Consider the following 14,277-nt stretch of genomic DNA (forward strand, 5'->3'; position numbering starts at 1 on the left):
TAACAATAATAAAGTCATCGCAGCCATTGAGATCAGTTGATTTATCATGTCCTGGTCACGTCGTGTTGTGTAAATTTACAGCAAACTCACTAATTTGTTTAGTACACAATTCTAGTAATATTTAACTCAAAAGTTTTCTTCTTATCGCAAACATTCGCAAATCGGAGAAATTATCACTGCTCAAAAGTGCTCCAAAACATTTCAACGATTTTTTGACTCGACCATGTCGAGCTGTAAAACCAGGGTGCAAAAAACCAGTGCACAATTCAGTGCAGAATGGTATTTGCATTCTAAACTAGCGAAATAACTCACCCGAAGAATGTTTCAGTGCAAGCAATGTTTTGCTTTACTGCGGTTACCTTCCCGGAAAATGCACTTTTCGCTGCGGAATCTGCAAACACGTGCCACTGGATTGCTGCGTATTTGTGGCAAAGCGGCACATGGTCTTCCGCTGAAGCGAAGCAAAATCGGTTCCGCTGGTGTATTTTTAAGGGAAAAATAAAACCAGGTGAAAGGGCTTACGTTGTGTGGAAAAATGCAGTTGCATTTAGTGAGTGTTTTTTTGTATTTACGGCAATGTTTTGAACATTTTTTGCGCGCGCACGCTCTCGCACTCTCTTTCTCTCTCTCTCTCTCTCTCTCTCTCGTATTGTCTCGCACGCGTTTGACAGTTCCCCGTTTGACGTTTCTCGACGCGTTGTGTTTGTTTTGTGTTGTCAGCTGTTGCCCGAAAGCACCTAAACACACACACAGACGCTCGTTCGAATCATTCTCTTCACCCCCCAAAACAGGGTATTCGTTACTCACCCCCTCCAATCACTAAGGGGGGGACAATTTTTGGCGGGGCGTATTAATCGCAAATGCAGTTTCCATTGACCAATTTGCGTTGACCTTCGGCGTAGCGCGCAACCAGTTTCTCCCGACGCTTCGGAAGCGGCCGCAGTGCAAAACGCCGTGCTCTGTCTGGATGTGTGATGTGCAAAAGTGTTTTCCAGTGTGCCAGCAATAATGATTGAATATACGGACCGTTTCTTTCGCGGGCTGGACCTGTGGTCACTAGGGGTGGACGAAGCGTTCCTGAACGTGTCCCATTCCGCAGCCGCCGCCGACGGCAACGATTATTATCTCTACACACTCTCCGAGGAGTGCGATAAGGTAAAGTGGAGTCTGGCTCTGGCCCCATTTGCGTTCTCTAATCTCTGACCCTGTTTTTGCAGTGTCCCTACACCAAGCTGCAACGAATTGCGGCCGCGAAACGGCACACCACGGTGAAGATAGATGCGGCGCGCCGCCTCGGGCTGCGGCTGCTCGACCGAGATGTGGGCCAATACTCCTTCGACAATGAGTAGGTTGAACGAAAATTGGCCGGCAATTTGTAAGAGCTATTTAACGGATGCCACTCTCTCTCTCTCTCTCTCTCTATCTATCACACTCATGCCAGCACCGTCCTGTGCCAAATTAACAGCGCACAATTGGGTGAATTTGGCGTTTACGATTTGAGTCTCCAACCGGACGGCAATGGCTGTACGCTGGAAACGGCCAAGGAACCGGTCAGCATATACCTTCGTAAGGAGACGGATGTTTGAGCAAGCTTTTTTCCCCTTCCTGCAAGCGATGGTTAAACGGTCATTTTACCCTTTGTTTTAGCATTCCTTACGATTGCACTGCTCGCATGTGCCGCCTTTGGACTCGTGCGCCTGGCACGGTACGGCCTGCGTCGTTCCCGCGCGGCTGGCTTCCAGCAGCCGGCAGCCTCCGATACAGCGGCCGGTGACGAGACCGCCCACAGCTCGAACGAAGAAACCGACCGCAAACCAGTCCAAAGCGGGCCAGGTTCCGGCCAGGTTACGCCCAAGAAGCGGCTGCAAAGTTTGGACACCTTCCGCGGCATCGCGATCATGCTGATGATCTTCGTGAACAGTGGCGGCGGCCACTACTGGTGGATCGAGCACGCGACCTGGAACGGGCTGCACGTGGCCGATCTCGTCTTTCCCTGGTTTCTCTTCATCATGGGCGTGTGCGTGCCGATCTCGTTACGGGGCCAGCTCAACCGCAACGTGCCCAAGCGCACGATCCTGTCGAGCATAGCGGTTGTAAGTGATTGCTTGAAGCCCACTCCTCCCGCTGGAAGCTTGGTGTGTTGAATCGAACCTCTGCTTTGTTTGTAGCGCTCGGTAAAGCTGTTCATAATTGGCCTGTGTCTGAACTCGATGAACGGTCCCAGCATGGCCAATCTGCGCATCTTTGGCGTACTGCAGCGGTTTGGCATTGCGTACCTGGTCGTCTCGACCGTGCACCTGCTCTGCCACGAGCAGCAGGTACAGGTGCAGTCGCAAAACCGTTTGCTCCGTGCCAGCGAGGATATTGTGCGGCTAAAGAAGCAGTGGCTGGTCATCGGACTGCTAACGGTGCTCTATCTGGTGGTGATGTTTTTCGTAGGCGCACCCGGCTGCCCAAGGTAAACGATGCACCGCGGAAGCATACCCAACCTTCTGTCTCACACTTTTCGATCTCTTTCCCCCTTCCCCCCATGTAGCGCTTACTTCGGACCGGGTGGGAAGCATCTGTACAATGCGTTTCCGAACTGTACCGGCGGCATCACGGGGTACATCGATCGTGCCCTGCTCGGAATAGCGCATCTCTACCAGCACCCGACGGCCCGGTACGTGTACGACGGTATGCCCTTCGATCCGGAAGGTCCGTTCGGCTGCCTACCCACGATACTGCAGGTGTTTCTTGGCCTGCAGTGTGGCTGCACGATTCTCGCGTACACCGAGCACCGTCAGCGGATGGTACGCTTCGCCTGTTGGTCGTTGGTGCTCGGTTTGGCGGCCGGCGCACTGTGCGGGTTCACCAAGAACGACGGGTGGATCCCGATCAACAAGAATCTGTGGTCCCTGTCGTACGTGCTGGCGACGGCTTCGCTCGCCCATGCGCTGCTGCTGCTCTGCTACTACGCGATCGATGTGAAGCGCGCCTGGCACGGTCGACCGTTCGTGTATGCGGGGATGAATGCGATCGTACTGTACGTGGGCCACACCGTCTTTCACAAGATGCTACCGTGGCACTGGCGCATCGGCACGATGAACACACACTTCGTGCTGACGCTCGAGGCACTGTGGAACACGGTGCTGTGGAATCTGATAGCGCTCTACCTGTACAAGCGAAAGATATTCTACAATCTTTAAGCTCCAACCGTCGTGCGATCGTGCACTTTGTTGTTCTCTCTCTATTTTGAAAGTGTTTTCGTGTGAATAAACGTGTCGCAATACACACACATTCCAGTTCCAATATTGCTGTGTTGCTGTGTTTCTATACAAAAATCTAATCACTACATTTATTGACTGCCTTCATAAATAGTGCATTTTCGGTGTAAACTTACACTCTTCCGTGGGGAGGATGGGATGCACAGAATAATTTACATCGTTTCCTAGTAATTTGACAATTTGCTTTCCTTTATAATAACCGGTAAATGATTCAAAAGTTGTAGAATTTTGTATAAAATTTGTTATAAATTACGGTCATTGGATCTTTTTTTAGTTTTTTTTTCTCCAAAACGTAAACATACGTTCCTTGTTGTGGTGTACATTTTGTCAAAAAATAACTTAAATCTGCGCTCATTTACGTGCTTAGGTGTGTAAAAAAGGCAAAAATACTGAGATTTCTATATATTGCTTCATGCTGAGCGGCTGACTACTACCCAGACATCTCCCACACATTGGTGCGAAACTCGTTTTTCCAAAGCTGCCTTAAGTTGTGCTTTCCGCCTCCTCACTCTATCACTATCTGAAGCGGGTTTTTTTTAAAGATTGCAACCCTTCTGGTGCACGCTTTGAGCATTCGGGTCACCTTTAAACGCTGTCCGTGCTGTGGCAAACACATTGCTGCTGCTGTCCTACACTCTACCCTATCTAAAACTAAAGTGTCTCCCGATGCTCGAGGAGAACCTGAGAAGGCAAGAGCTGCCCCGAACTGCCCTAAGAAATATTACAATCCCAGCACGCCAGCGACCAGTACAGACAGGTGACGGCCTTCTCGTACGGTTCCTTCTGCTCCTCGCCATCCCCCCCATCCACCTGGTCCCGGTGCGCCAGGGCCGGTGATCTTCGCTGTCGCGATCGTTGCCGTTGGTTCTTGCGCCGGCGAACAGCGGCAGCACTTGGATTGGGATTGGAGCCCGCCTTCTGCTGCTGATGCTGCTTCTGATCCTCTTCCTGCACCTCATCATCGAACACGTTCGGTTCTTCCTCATCGTGCCGCACATCGACCGCGCTGTCGGCTTGATCGATCGAATCGATGTCCTCGGCGCTACGGCGATCCTTCTGACTGCTACGCCGACGACTGCGCCGGCGGTGCTGCTCACCGATCGCGAGCGTTGACGCGTTGTGCAGGTTGTTTTCCTCCGCCGACCGATTGTCGTTGTTGGAGGAAAGCAACGACGAGGAGGAGTGTGCGTTCGAGCAGTTCCGATCCTTTTCCTCCTCGTCGTCCTCGTCGATCAGGGTGAGCGTCTCGAACTGGTTGCTCGTGCCGATCTCCTTTTCCTGCTGGAAGGACGCGGAAAGATGGTGGTCATTAGGACTCGTTTAAGAAAAAAAAATCCATTTAAAGAGCGAAGTGGAATCACTCCTTACCTTGTGGTTGGCAACGTCCCCATTTAAATTGTTCAGCTCTATCGTGCCTACCACTATCTGCGGCGTGCCGGCCTGCTGCTGCCCTCCCTTACCGGTACTGGTCGATGGGCAGGGTTCGTTCGATAGCTGCTGATCAAGCTGCTGCTGCCCTTCAACGGTCGGCGGTTCGTTGGCTTTGACCATCGCGGCCATCGCGCTGCCAGTGGCCGCCGTCGTCACGATGCTCGCCACGTCCAGGTTGTTCTCGTGCAGATCTCTGAAAAAGAAATTGCTACAACAATCGTCGGAACTGTAGGGTCGCGCGTAAAGAAGCGGGACGACACGCGAAAACTCGCACGCACGCGGTCTGTTTCTATTTGGATGCTTCCCCGCCACACACACACAGACCTTGGCAATCCGGTGCTAGATTTTGACCCAAACCGATAGCAAGGTACAATGACCAGTTCCATCTTTAACGGCTTCCAAACAAACCAAAAAAAGGCTTCACACGAGCAATGTAACAATTGCGAACGATTGAATCCGTTCACGTCCACCGTAACACTGCTCATCCTCGCGAAGGTAAACCACTGCCCTCGGAGTGGTTATATCACAGGGGACATGGCCACACACACATACTCGCACGGCCACCCTTACTCGGAAACCGTAAGCGGATGTGTGAAACGGGGGAAGCGTACGTTTTGCTGCCTTCTTCGTACATCCGAGCATTAATGTCATCGTGCCCTGGTTGCCCTGCTTTTTTGCTGCCCTTTGCGAAAAATGGCAACACACGGGCATGTGTGTGTGTGTGTGTGAAAGCCGGTGAGGATCGGATGTTTCGCATAGCCGTTTCCTTTGCTCTTTTCTCCTTTGTTTTGTCTGGAGTTGTGGAGTGGCCAACAACGTTGGTGGCGCAAAGAAGAGAGCAAGAGAGAGCGAGAGCACTACGACACGACTTCAAGGTTTTGTCCCCATCCATCGACATCCATCATGTGGATTAAGGGGTGGAATTCGGGGGTACGGTGGACAAACACATAGCAATGTACGCGGCAAGCGGCAGCATCTCTCGCGGCTAACGCGCATGGTGCAATCAATTTCGCCAACGGCCCTCCCTCGATGGATTATAACATTTAATATAATTATGTTTCCGTTTTGTTTCGCTTTCAACCCCAACCCCATCTGCACTTCAAATCCGGATTAAAATTAATAGAAAAACAATTAAAAAAAACAATCTAAAACATAAATTGCGCTCATATATCCATTGGAAAAGCTCACCGTGTTGGGCTACGTACGCGCGCGCAAGAGGAAATGCACGGTCGGCCATTCCGCCACTGTATCAATTTGAGCAAAGGGTCGACACATAACGCAGCAGTTTATGTGGTGCTTCTCTCATCGACAATGGGTGATTTGGTTCTTCTTTTTTGCATACACCCCTTTACGTTCATCACACCCCCCTGTCCTGGCAAGTGTGTGTGTGTTGGAGGGTAACGGGCCATCGTCATTGCCCAAAAAATGAAAACTGGTTTACGAGCTAGCTGTTGCTGTTTGAATAATCATCGTTTCGCTACAAATCCACCCAGGAGACGCAGAACCACTCTGCGTTTGAGCAAGATTGTGCGAGTGCTTTGAATGTTGCAACTCATCATGAAGAGTATTCACTTTTCCTATGATTGTTTTAATGTCTATTTTGCAATTAAGGTATCAGTCTATAATCCGACCTACCAGTTAAATTTTAGACGCATTTCATTCTTTCAATTCAGTAATGTTTGGCTGGACCTAACAGAAAACTACACAACCATGTGCTCAATTTAAGCAAATACTGTTGTGTAAATGAAGAAGGCTGCTTTTTTCATGCTGTACATTCAAAATGGGACACCTATATTTACCTAGACACCTAGGTAATACCTATTGGCTCTTGTATTTTCAGATTATATCAGGCACTAGGTAGAACGACCGTGTCTGAACGAGCTCGGTTGACACGGTATCAATCCAAACGAGTTTGAATTAAAGTGGATGTGTAAAGTTTCCAATAAAAACCAATGCCAAGGTGACACTATTACGGATCATTTTCATTTTCAATTTTGAGTTAGTTTTGCAATCCCAACCTGACTCCTCCGGACTCATCCGTAGTCGTTTGAACTCATTTGGCTATCGTCCAGAGTCGGCCGGAGTTGTCTGAAGTCATCCGTAGTTGTTCGAACTCATCCAGGTTTTAGATGGAGTCGTTCGGAAATGCTCCAAGTCGTTCGGATTCTTCTTGGAGTTGGTTGGATTTTTTCTGGAGATGTCGAAATTCCATTCAAATCCAACCGAATTGGTCCGAATTCATCCAGAGTCCTTCAGCACTGTCCGGAGTCATCCCGGCGTCAAGCAATCTCGCTTGGAATTGCGGAATACGGGTTTAATTCTGCATTAGATTCAGTTTATTACAGCTTTCAGGATTCGTCTGGACTCGTTTGGAGTCATCTGGAGTCGTCCAGTGTCAACCGAAGTCACTCGGACTCGCCTGATTTTTTCCGGAATTTTGTAGAAGATGTCGGTAGATGTCGGAGTTAATTCTTCACTCCAGACGAAACATCACTAAGAAGTACAAGAAACGTACCGTCGCCCAGACTCGCTCGGCTTCGTCCGGAATTTTGGAGAAGATGTCGGTAGATGTCGGAGTTAATTCTTCACTTCAGACGAAACATCTCTATTAGGTACAAGAACCGCACATGCTAGTATACTCGTAATCTTCACTATCTAGCATCTAGCAGCGAATATCCGAAACACTCTACTAGAAGTATCATACGCCTGTGCCTATCTAACAAGTTCCGTAAATTTGCCGTATTTTTCAATTGAAACGGATGAAAGAAGTTATGAATGTGATAGGAACAAGAGTTTTGCATACATTTCGTCCTATTCCACGTCACGAAACAAATGCGATACGCTGGGCGAGTGCTCTTCATGCTACAATGCAACCCAATGTTCTCCCAATGTTTTAATTCCGGTACATCACATTGTGTTTCATTTCTGTTCTTTTTTCCCCTGTGCCGGCACGTACAATGTAAACAAAACCCGTTCTCGCACACTGTTTAGGTATCGTTAGCACTTTCCTCATCATCGCTAAAAACAAGTAAAAGGGGGACTGTTGCTGTCGCTAGTTTTGGAGGCACGGAAGCATCATAACAGAGTGTGTCTGTTCTGTGCCACCTTCATATCGTGATCGATATGGATGTGACAGACACACGTAACCCCCTGCCATTTAACCCTCGTCCCCCGTACCTCAACCCCGTTTGGGGCAGTGTTACCAGCGAATTGTAGCGAATTGTAATTAACACTGGCATCATGTTTCTGCTCTCGTTTTTATCATACCGCGGCTGCGGTATGTAATTGTGCTCGTAAGTGTGCTGTTATCATAGCACAACCCCGCCGAGAGAGCTACAGCTACAGCAACAGCAACGGGTGTTGTTTGTATTTCAAATCCATCACACCACCACCCTGCCTACAGCAGCAGTAAATTGTTTTTTAAGTGCCTTTATTCCCGTCTTTCCCTATCCCAAAAAAAAAAACAGAAAAAATGAACATTCCAAACTGGATTGATAGGTGCAACAGACCCGTGGATACACTTGTAAATCGATTGTAAATTGATAATGCGTACAACACAGCGATGATGGTGGTGCTGCATCGAAGCACCACCGTCACACAACACATACCGTAACACGACCCGCACCCGCTGTATCGGTTCCTGCTTTCGGGCTTTCTGCTGTTTGATCATCATCATCATGGTGGAAAACAACAAAACAAAAACACTATCATCGAAATTGAAACGTCCTCCTGGCCACCTTCAACACACAATCCACCATCCGAGCGGCGTTCCCGAGATCTTCCCCCAAAACGCGCGCCACACTGTTACTCTGGCGAACGAACTGCCGCTGCCTAGTGCAACGGGGGGGTCACCTTTGGCCCCAAGTGCCGACAAAAATTAGCGTAACGGCAGCAACGGCAGCAGCAGCACACGACTCGCGGACGCCATCGATCAACTCGCGCGGTAACTCGAACGAGACTGGCGATAAATCGCGCGTAAATCGCAAACGCAAGGAACAACACACACGAGCACATAGAATCCAATGGGGTGGTGGTGGTGGTGGCGGGCCACTGTTAGACGACACTGGCTGCCACCCGCACACTGCATGAGGAGACACACACTGCAAGGTGTGTTTGATAGGTTGATGTGTTGTCTCCAGCGGAACGGTGTGACAAGAAGGGCCTCCGCCCCTGTGTGACAAGGGGCGAGGGCGGCGAGCGCGTGGTGCACGACACACCAACACACTGTAGCGGTAGCTCGCACACCTCCCCCTTGCTGTTCCAAATGCGAAATGCGGGCGGAGAGTCAAGTGCAATGTAGAGGGGGGGGGGAAATGGAGCATAAAAGCGATGCCTGTTTTCGTGTGCTGCACCGGAATGTGATATCGTGTCACGGGTGAGCATGTGGAAATTGGAATCGGACTCTCCTCCCGTCGAACCTGTCGTTCCGTGTTGTCAATCGTGTGTCGCTCGTTGAGGGTAAAGCATACTTTTTTGCTGTACTTGTTCTGTGTTGGTCTCTTTCTCTCTCTTTGTTATGCCTTATCGCGTGCCATATGTAGAGTCATGGCAGCAGCTGTGGACCTGGGGACATTCCGTTCGAATGTCTCGTTTTGCGCTTGAACGTAAAGGGAAAGATGGCTGGCTGGCTGGCCCGGGGAAGTTTGCCATATAAACAAATCATAAACAAATGTTCTCTGCCTCTACCCCTGCGGGTACGTTGATGTGAAGAGAAGAGGCTCCAGATTTCGGCGAGCGCGCGCGCGTGCCGAGCGTGCTGGAGGAATCCGTGTGTTGAAATGGCTGGGAATAAACACGTCTCCCAAAAACTCACCAACTATTTTTATGGGATTTGCCGTTGGTTATCCTCTTATTTGATTAAGGTTGGGCAAGGGGAATTGGCTTACGAGATCATCCCTGTTCCGAGAAACGTATCTCGAAAAGGTAACAAGTGCTCTGTGAAATACCCTTTTCCAGTCTTACATTCTGCTTGGTTACTCGCAAGCATTTGATTAAATTATAATGTGGGAAAGTACAGACTCTGCTCTCAAGATACGGCAACGAGTATGCTGATTTGGAGACATCCGCGCATCTAGAATATGCACGTAAAATAAACATCTAAGAGGTTCTAAGTTCAACATAAAATATTTACGATTTGTGGACTGAGAGTCAGTTTAGATTTTCGGTTTAGAACTTATTGATCTGTTCCAGTAATGATGTATCTCAAACCTTGTTTAATCAGTTCGCTAATCAATAATGTAATAAAAAGTAGTTGGAAAATACAAGATGTCACTGCAGCTTTCGGTACCTCCAATGAAACCATCTTTCGCAGTGAAATTTTCATTAAAAATGTAACTGTGTACATATAGTCGTGTGACAGTGTAGACGTGTACATGTGTAGTCTAAAATAAGTTTAACATGTCATGTCTTCAGGCATAAGATACTTGACATGGTGTAATCTGTGTCTGTAGTGGCGTTTAATCTGTTGGTTTGAAGATACCCATACGTCTCCTACACGTGGAGTTAAATCTGGGGTTTTCAACAATACCAATTAAACGGCGTTTCTTATCTTCAAAAAAGTCGATTTAGTATTGATATGTAAATACAGAGGATCGCATTTTTTTTATCGCAATAAGATTAAAGTCTCCCGGACAACCCATGAAGTGCAACTTAAACATTAACGGGAGTGAATGAGATCCTTCCAAAGTTCCTCTAGGTTACACAACGTCGGGAATCACCTTGCTATTTATGTTTTTCATAGTACCTTCACTGTTTTTAGTACCTTAATTTGCGTGTGCACATTTTTGGATACCGCTTAACAATAATTGTGGCAGTAATCTAAAGCCATCAGCTGGAATCAAAATTGTCCCCAATTTCGGAGTTATTTTGGTAGTAGAACGCGATCTATGGCTTACGTAAAAGTCTTCGGAGCGCAATAACCACGTAACTCGAAAGTGGACTGTATAAAACATTATGTTCTTAAAATGTTTAAGCTCTTTATATTACCACGGCGGTCCCGTCAACTCGAACGACTCAATAACATGCCTGCCATGGGTTCAAGCCCAAAATGGACCGTCCCCCCGTAGCAAGGATTGACTATCCGGCTACTTGGTAATAAATTAAGTCTCGAAAGCCTGTATAGGCCGGCATGTCCGCGTAGTACATTACGCCAAATAGAAGAAGATATTATGAGAAACTATATCTCATGACAGTGCGTCATGTTAAAAATAGTTCATAATTTCATATCTTTCAAATTTCAAAATCGCCCAAAATATTACTGCAGCATAAATCATTTTTATCATTCATCTCGTGTGTCCTACTACTCCTCAATTTGTTTTCTCCATGTTTAAGCCGTTATTTACTTTGTTCTTGTATTTCAATCCCGTTGCAATGGAACCACGCGTGGTCTGTTGAATTTAAAAGTAAAAAAAAAAGATCAAACATCACACATTGATTGACTAACAAGCCAGCCTTTCGTCACTATCAATACCAATCGAGCGATGCAGATGGCGTTAATAATCTCATGCTTTCCCGGAACACTGAAACCGATTTAAATTACCAGCTCATGCAAAATGATTGCAATACTGTTTCTCCTACTTCCACCCATCCGAGGCTACCACGTCTCTCTCCCCCCTTGAACGAATCCAACCTCATGTTGCTCGGGCACTGCGGTACAGGTTATGATAATGTACCAATCTGCACGAGAGCTTTTGGCAACAGACGAACAAACAAAACAACAACAAAAAACCGGCGAAAGGCAACCGAATAGTTATCCTCTCCTCTCTGCAGCATCACGATGGTGGTTTGGAATTTTGCTTTATCAAAACCATGATTTTGGTTGGTTTGTTTTTTTCGCAATTTTGGAGAACCTTACCTCATACAGCAAAAACAGAAGAAAAAAAAACTTACGCATTTATAATTTTGCTATGATTCATCGCGCCGCCAAGCGTCCACGATTCGTTCTTGCGCGGCTGCATCCCGTACGTCTGCGGCAGCCCATTCTTCGTCGTGCTGTACGAACCCTTGCGGTTGTGCTTTTTGCGCCCCGGTATCCACAGTATGCGCAGATTGCTGGTCTTCTTCGGCTTGCTCTTGGTCGCACCGGACGACGACATTGCAGTGCTGTTGTTAGGGGAAGGAAAGGATACAAGATTTTAGTACGTGGAGGGTGAGGAGCTTTGCATCATCCCTTCGAGCGCGTTGCTATGGTAACACACAGGAAGGCCCTGTATGATGCTGCATGATGAACCTTGGAACGGGAACGGGCGCCGCCATGCTACGCTCCGGTAGATTTGCCAATTATGATGTGGCAAAACGGCGGTGACGTTTTAGCGTTTTTAACGTGAAACACGCAGTATATTTAACACGCCCAGCTTAATTACCTTTTCTGGAAGGGGAAGGTTTGAGGAGTCGTCGTTCTCGAAGGCTAGCGAGACGGCAGATTCCGTCACATCTCGTTCGGGGAAGAATGTGGTCGCTTCGAATGCCACAACACTGTAGTCACACTTGCAGACTGGAAACGTTCCAACACGAAGCTAACCTGTTATCAAAGGCACACACTTTGGCAACTATCAAACCGGAACCGTGAACCTGCTGCTGCACTATACCGCACCCGAGCAACTGACACACTTTCCTTTGCACACAAGACAAGACTCACTCGATATCTGTTCCGCGGTATACAGTTCGACGGAGGTTCACGGAGGCAGCCTTCAGCCGAACAGCTAAATTTGTCCCAAACGCTGGCGTGCCCGACTGCGTAACATCGCGCGTGCCACGGTCGCCAATTCACAGTGAATCACGGGACGCAACGGGAAGCGCAGCTTCCATTCGCCAGCACCGCGATTTCTTTTCTCAATTCACGGGCTGTTTCTTTCTGTCAACGCACGCACACAGGCACACACACGCGCGGCTCGTTGTTTTGTGTGTTGCTTTGTGGTGATTTCTCGCGAAGCACCCCTTCGCTGAAACGTCAAACAAAACACTGAAGCGCAGAGCCGTCGCTGCCAGCACGCACACCACCAAGCAACCAAGGGTTGGCTGGCGGTGAAGCGTTTGCCACCACGAACGCACCAACACACCCGCGTTGTTGCGGTGGTGCCGCGTTGCGAAGCGTTTACATTACGTTACCCCTGACAACGGCGCGCTGCGCGAAGAATGTGCCCCACGTGTTCGGTTCCATTTACTTCGACTCGGAATTGGAATTTCTGATCGATTGATTCACGATCGCACTTGGAAGCTGTATTTGTAAAGGAATTTGTGTGCGTGTGTGTGTGTGTTTTGTTTTTTTAATTGTTCCTCTTTTCCCCCTCCTTTCCTGGCAGAGCAATGCATCGCTGGTGAAGATCGAGAACCTTGCGCCGAACAGGCGGTACAACGTGACGGCCACCATGCTGACGTCCGAGTACGAGTACTACTACGTCGAGAAGCACCAGTACCGGACGCTGCCGCACGACTACATGCCCGGCATCGTTACCGACATCATGGTCGAGCGGTTCGAGACGAACGCGCGGGACAGCCGTCTGGTCGATGCCGTCATCTCCTGGACGCCAGCGAAAGGTAGGTATAGCTGGGCCCACTCCCGATGCCGTCACCCGAATTTCGCTTTTCATGGGTTTCCCTCCTTCGATTTGTAGACCGTACCTGCCACTACGAGATCGTCTGCCATGCCAGCTATTCGCCCGATTTTCTGCTCAAACCGATCGACGTCCAGCAGGTAAGACACGGGGAGGGTGCTCCAGCTTGGCTAGAAGACCATTTGTAACACAAACTACTGCTTTAATTTTACCCTTAAACCAGCCGGAAGTGCTGTACAAGTACACGATCAAAGCGTTGAAGCTGAGCGCTAATTATATGATTGCGGTCCGGTCGAAGAACACGCAGAACGCGATGCGCGAAAGCCAACTGCACTGGCAGTCGTTCCACACGCCGAGCTGTACCAACCACACGAATGGTACACAGGTTTGCGGTAAGCATCGAAAGTTCGCAACAACCAGTCTGCACAGCTGACCGAAAGCCTTAAATCTTTGCTTCTTACCTTCGAAATATTGATTTTCTCTCTAGCGCCCGAACCGATCACGAATGTGCGGGTGACGCAGGTCCCACTGTACGGGGACCACTATCAGCTCAACATCAGCTGGGACCGGCCCACGATCGCGCCCGACTCGTACGTGGTGAAGGTGTTCGATCTGCACAATCCCGAAACGGAAGAGCCGGGCAATTCTGTGACGAAAAATCTAACCGGGGTAGGGTAGTGAAGTGCCTCACTGGTTGGAGTTGGAGATATTCAACCAATGCTCTGCTCCTATTTTTCTGTTTGCAGGATGCCGTCGGAGTGTTGATAGAATCGTTCGAAATGTTTGGACCACACTTTGAGGTGCTGGTGGCCGCCTACTCCAGGGTGGGCGTGTCGTCGGAAAATACCATCAAAGCGCTTCAAATTGGGCGCGTTAGCTCGGAATCCTGGATACGGACCAAACTGGTCTTTATCATACTGACGCCGGTGCTGATGATAGGACTGTTGAAGATATCCATCTCGCTCATCTGCCGGCGGCGGGCAAAGCTGAAGCGGTACGAGGAACGGTGCGAGTACTTTAAGGTTAGT

The 14,277-nt window shown here is 48.8% G+C and overlaps 3 protein-coding genes across 21 annotated transcripts in view; 2 read left to right on the forward strand and 1 right to left on the reverse strand.

Moving 5' to 3' along the window:
- The window catches only part of LOC3290041 (tyrosine-protein kinase receptor torso), a 38,155-nt gene that overhangs the window by 19,674 nt on the left and 4,204 nt on the right, over positions 1-14,277 (forward strand). For all 11 annotated transcript variants that reach the window (XM_061646669.1, XM_061646679.1, XM_061646668.1 and 8 more), the window contains 5 exons: positions 12,998-13,232; positions 13,310-13,389; positions 13,473-13,641; positions 13,737-13,918; positions 13,996-14,271. In XM_061646669.1, coding sequence (XP_061502653.1) covers positions 12,998-13,232; positions 13,310-13,389; positions 13,473-13,641; positions 13,737-13,918; positions 13,996-14,271 — 942 coding nt within the window. The remainder of the gene's footprint in view (positions 1-12,997; positions 13,233-13,309; positions 13,390-13,472; positions 13,642-13,736; positions 13,919-13,995; positions 14,272-14,277) is intronic.
- Positions 678-3,291, forward strand: LOC1276430 (heparan-alpha-glucosaminide N-acetyltransferase). Its single transcript, XM_061646680.1, has 6 exons — positions 678-1,155; positions 1,218-1,345; positions 1,442-1,566; positions 1,648-2,093; positions 2,169-2,458; positions 2,537-3,291. Exons 1-6 carry the CDS (start codon positions 1,009-1,011, stop codon positions 3,186-3,188), a joined length of 1,788 nt encoding a protein of 595 aa, XP_061502664.1. The 5' UTR covers positions 678-1,008; the 3' UTR covers positions 3,189-3,291.
- Positions 3,286-12,864, reverse strand: LOC1276431 (heat shock protein DDB_G0288861). Of its 9 annotated transcripts, none has more exons than XM_001237708.3 (4): positions 12,059-12,864; positions 11,586-11,798; positions 4,635-4,890; positions 3,286-4,544 (listed from the first exon to the last, which is right to left on the reverse strand). In XM_001237708.3, exons 2-4 carry the CDS (start codon positions 11,789-11,791, stop codon positions 3,978-3,980), a joined length of 1,029 nt encoding a protein of 342 aa, XP_001237709.3. In that variant the 5' UTR covers positions 11,792-11,798; positions 12,059-12,864; the 3' UTR covers positions 3,286-3,977. The 9 variants fall into 9 exon arrangements, with proteins under 9 accessions (XP_001237709.3, XP_061502668.1, XP_315775.4 ...); XM_061646684.1 differs by having other exon boundaries at positions 3,286-4,547; positions 12,059-12,863; XM_061646683.1 differs by having other exon boundaries at positions 3,582-4,544; positions 4,635-4,905; positions 12,059-12,654.

This window comes from Anopheles gambiae, chromosome 2, assembly GCF_943734735.2.
Source record: "Anopheles gambiae chromosome 2, idAnoGambNW_F1_1, whole genome shotgun sequence".
Taxonomy (NCBI): Eukaryota; Metazoa; Arthropoda; class Insecta; order Diptera; family Culicidae; genus Anopheles; species Anopheles gambiae.

Coding starts and splice junctions, on each gene's coding strand:
- LOC1276430 (XM_061646680.1), top strand. CDS start 1,009: ATGATTGAATATACGGACCGTTTCTTTCGCGGGCTGGACCTGTGGTCA. Junction 1,346..1,441: donor CAATACTCCTTCGACAATGA/GTAGGTTGAACG, acceptor CACTCATGCCAG/CACCGTCCTGTGCCAAATTA. Junction 2,094..2,168: donor TCCTGTCGAGCATAGCGGTT/GTAAGTGATTGC, acceptor CTTTGTTTGTAG/CGCTCGGTAAAGCTGTTCAT.
- LOC1276431 (XM_061646682.1), bottom strand. CDS start 11,791: ATGTCGTCGTCCGGTGCGACCAAGAGCAAGCCGAAGAAGACCAGCAAT. Junction 4,906..11,585: donor CATAGCAAAATTATAAATGC/GTAAGTTTTTTT, acceptor CGATTGTTGTAG/CAATTTCTTTTTCAGAGATC. Junction 4,548..4,634: donor GGGACGTTGCCAACCACAAG/GTAAGGAGTGAT, acceptor GCGTCCTTCCAG/CAGGAAAAGGAGATCGGCAC.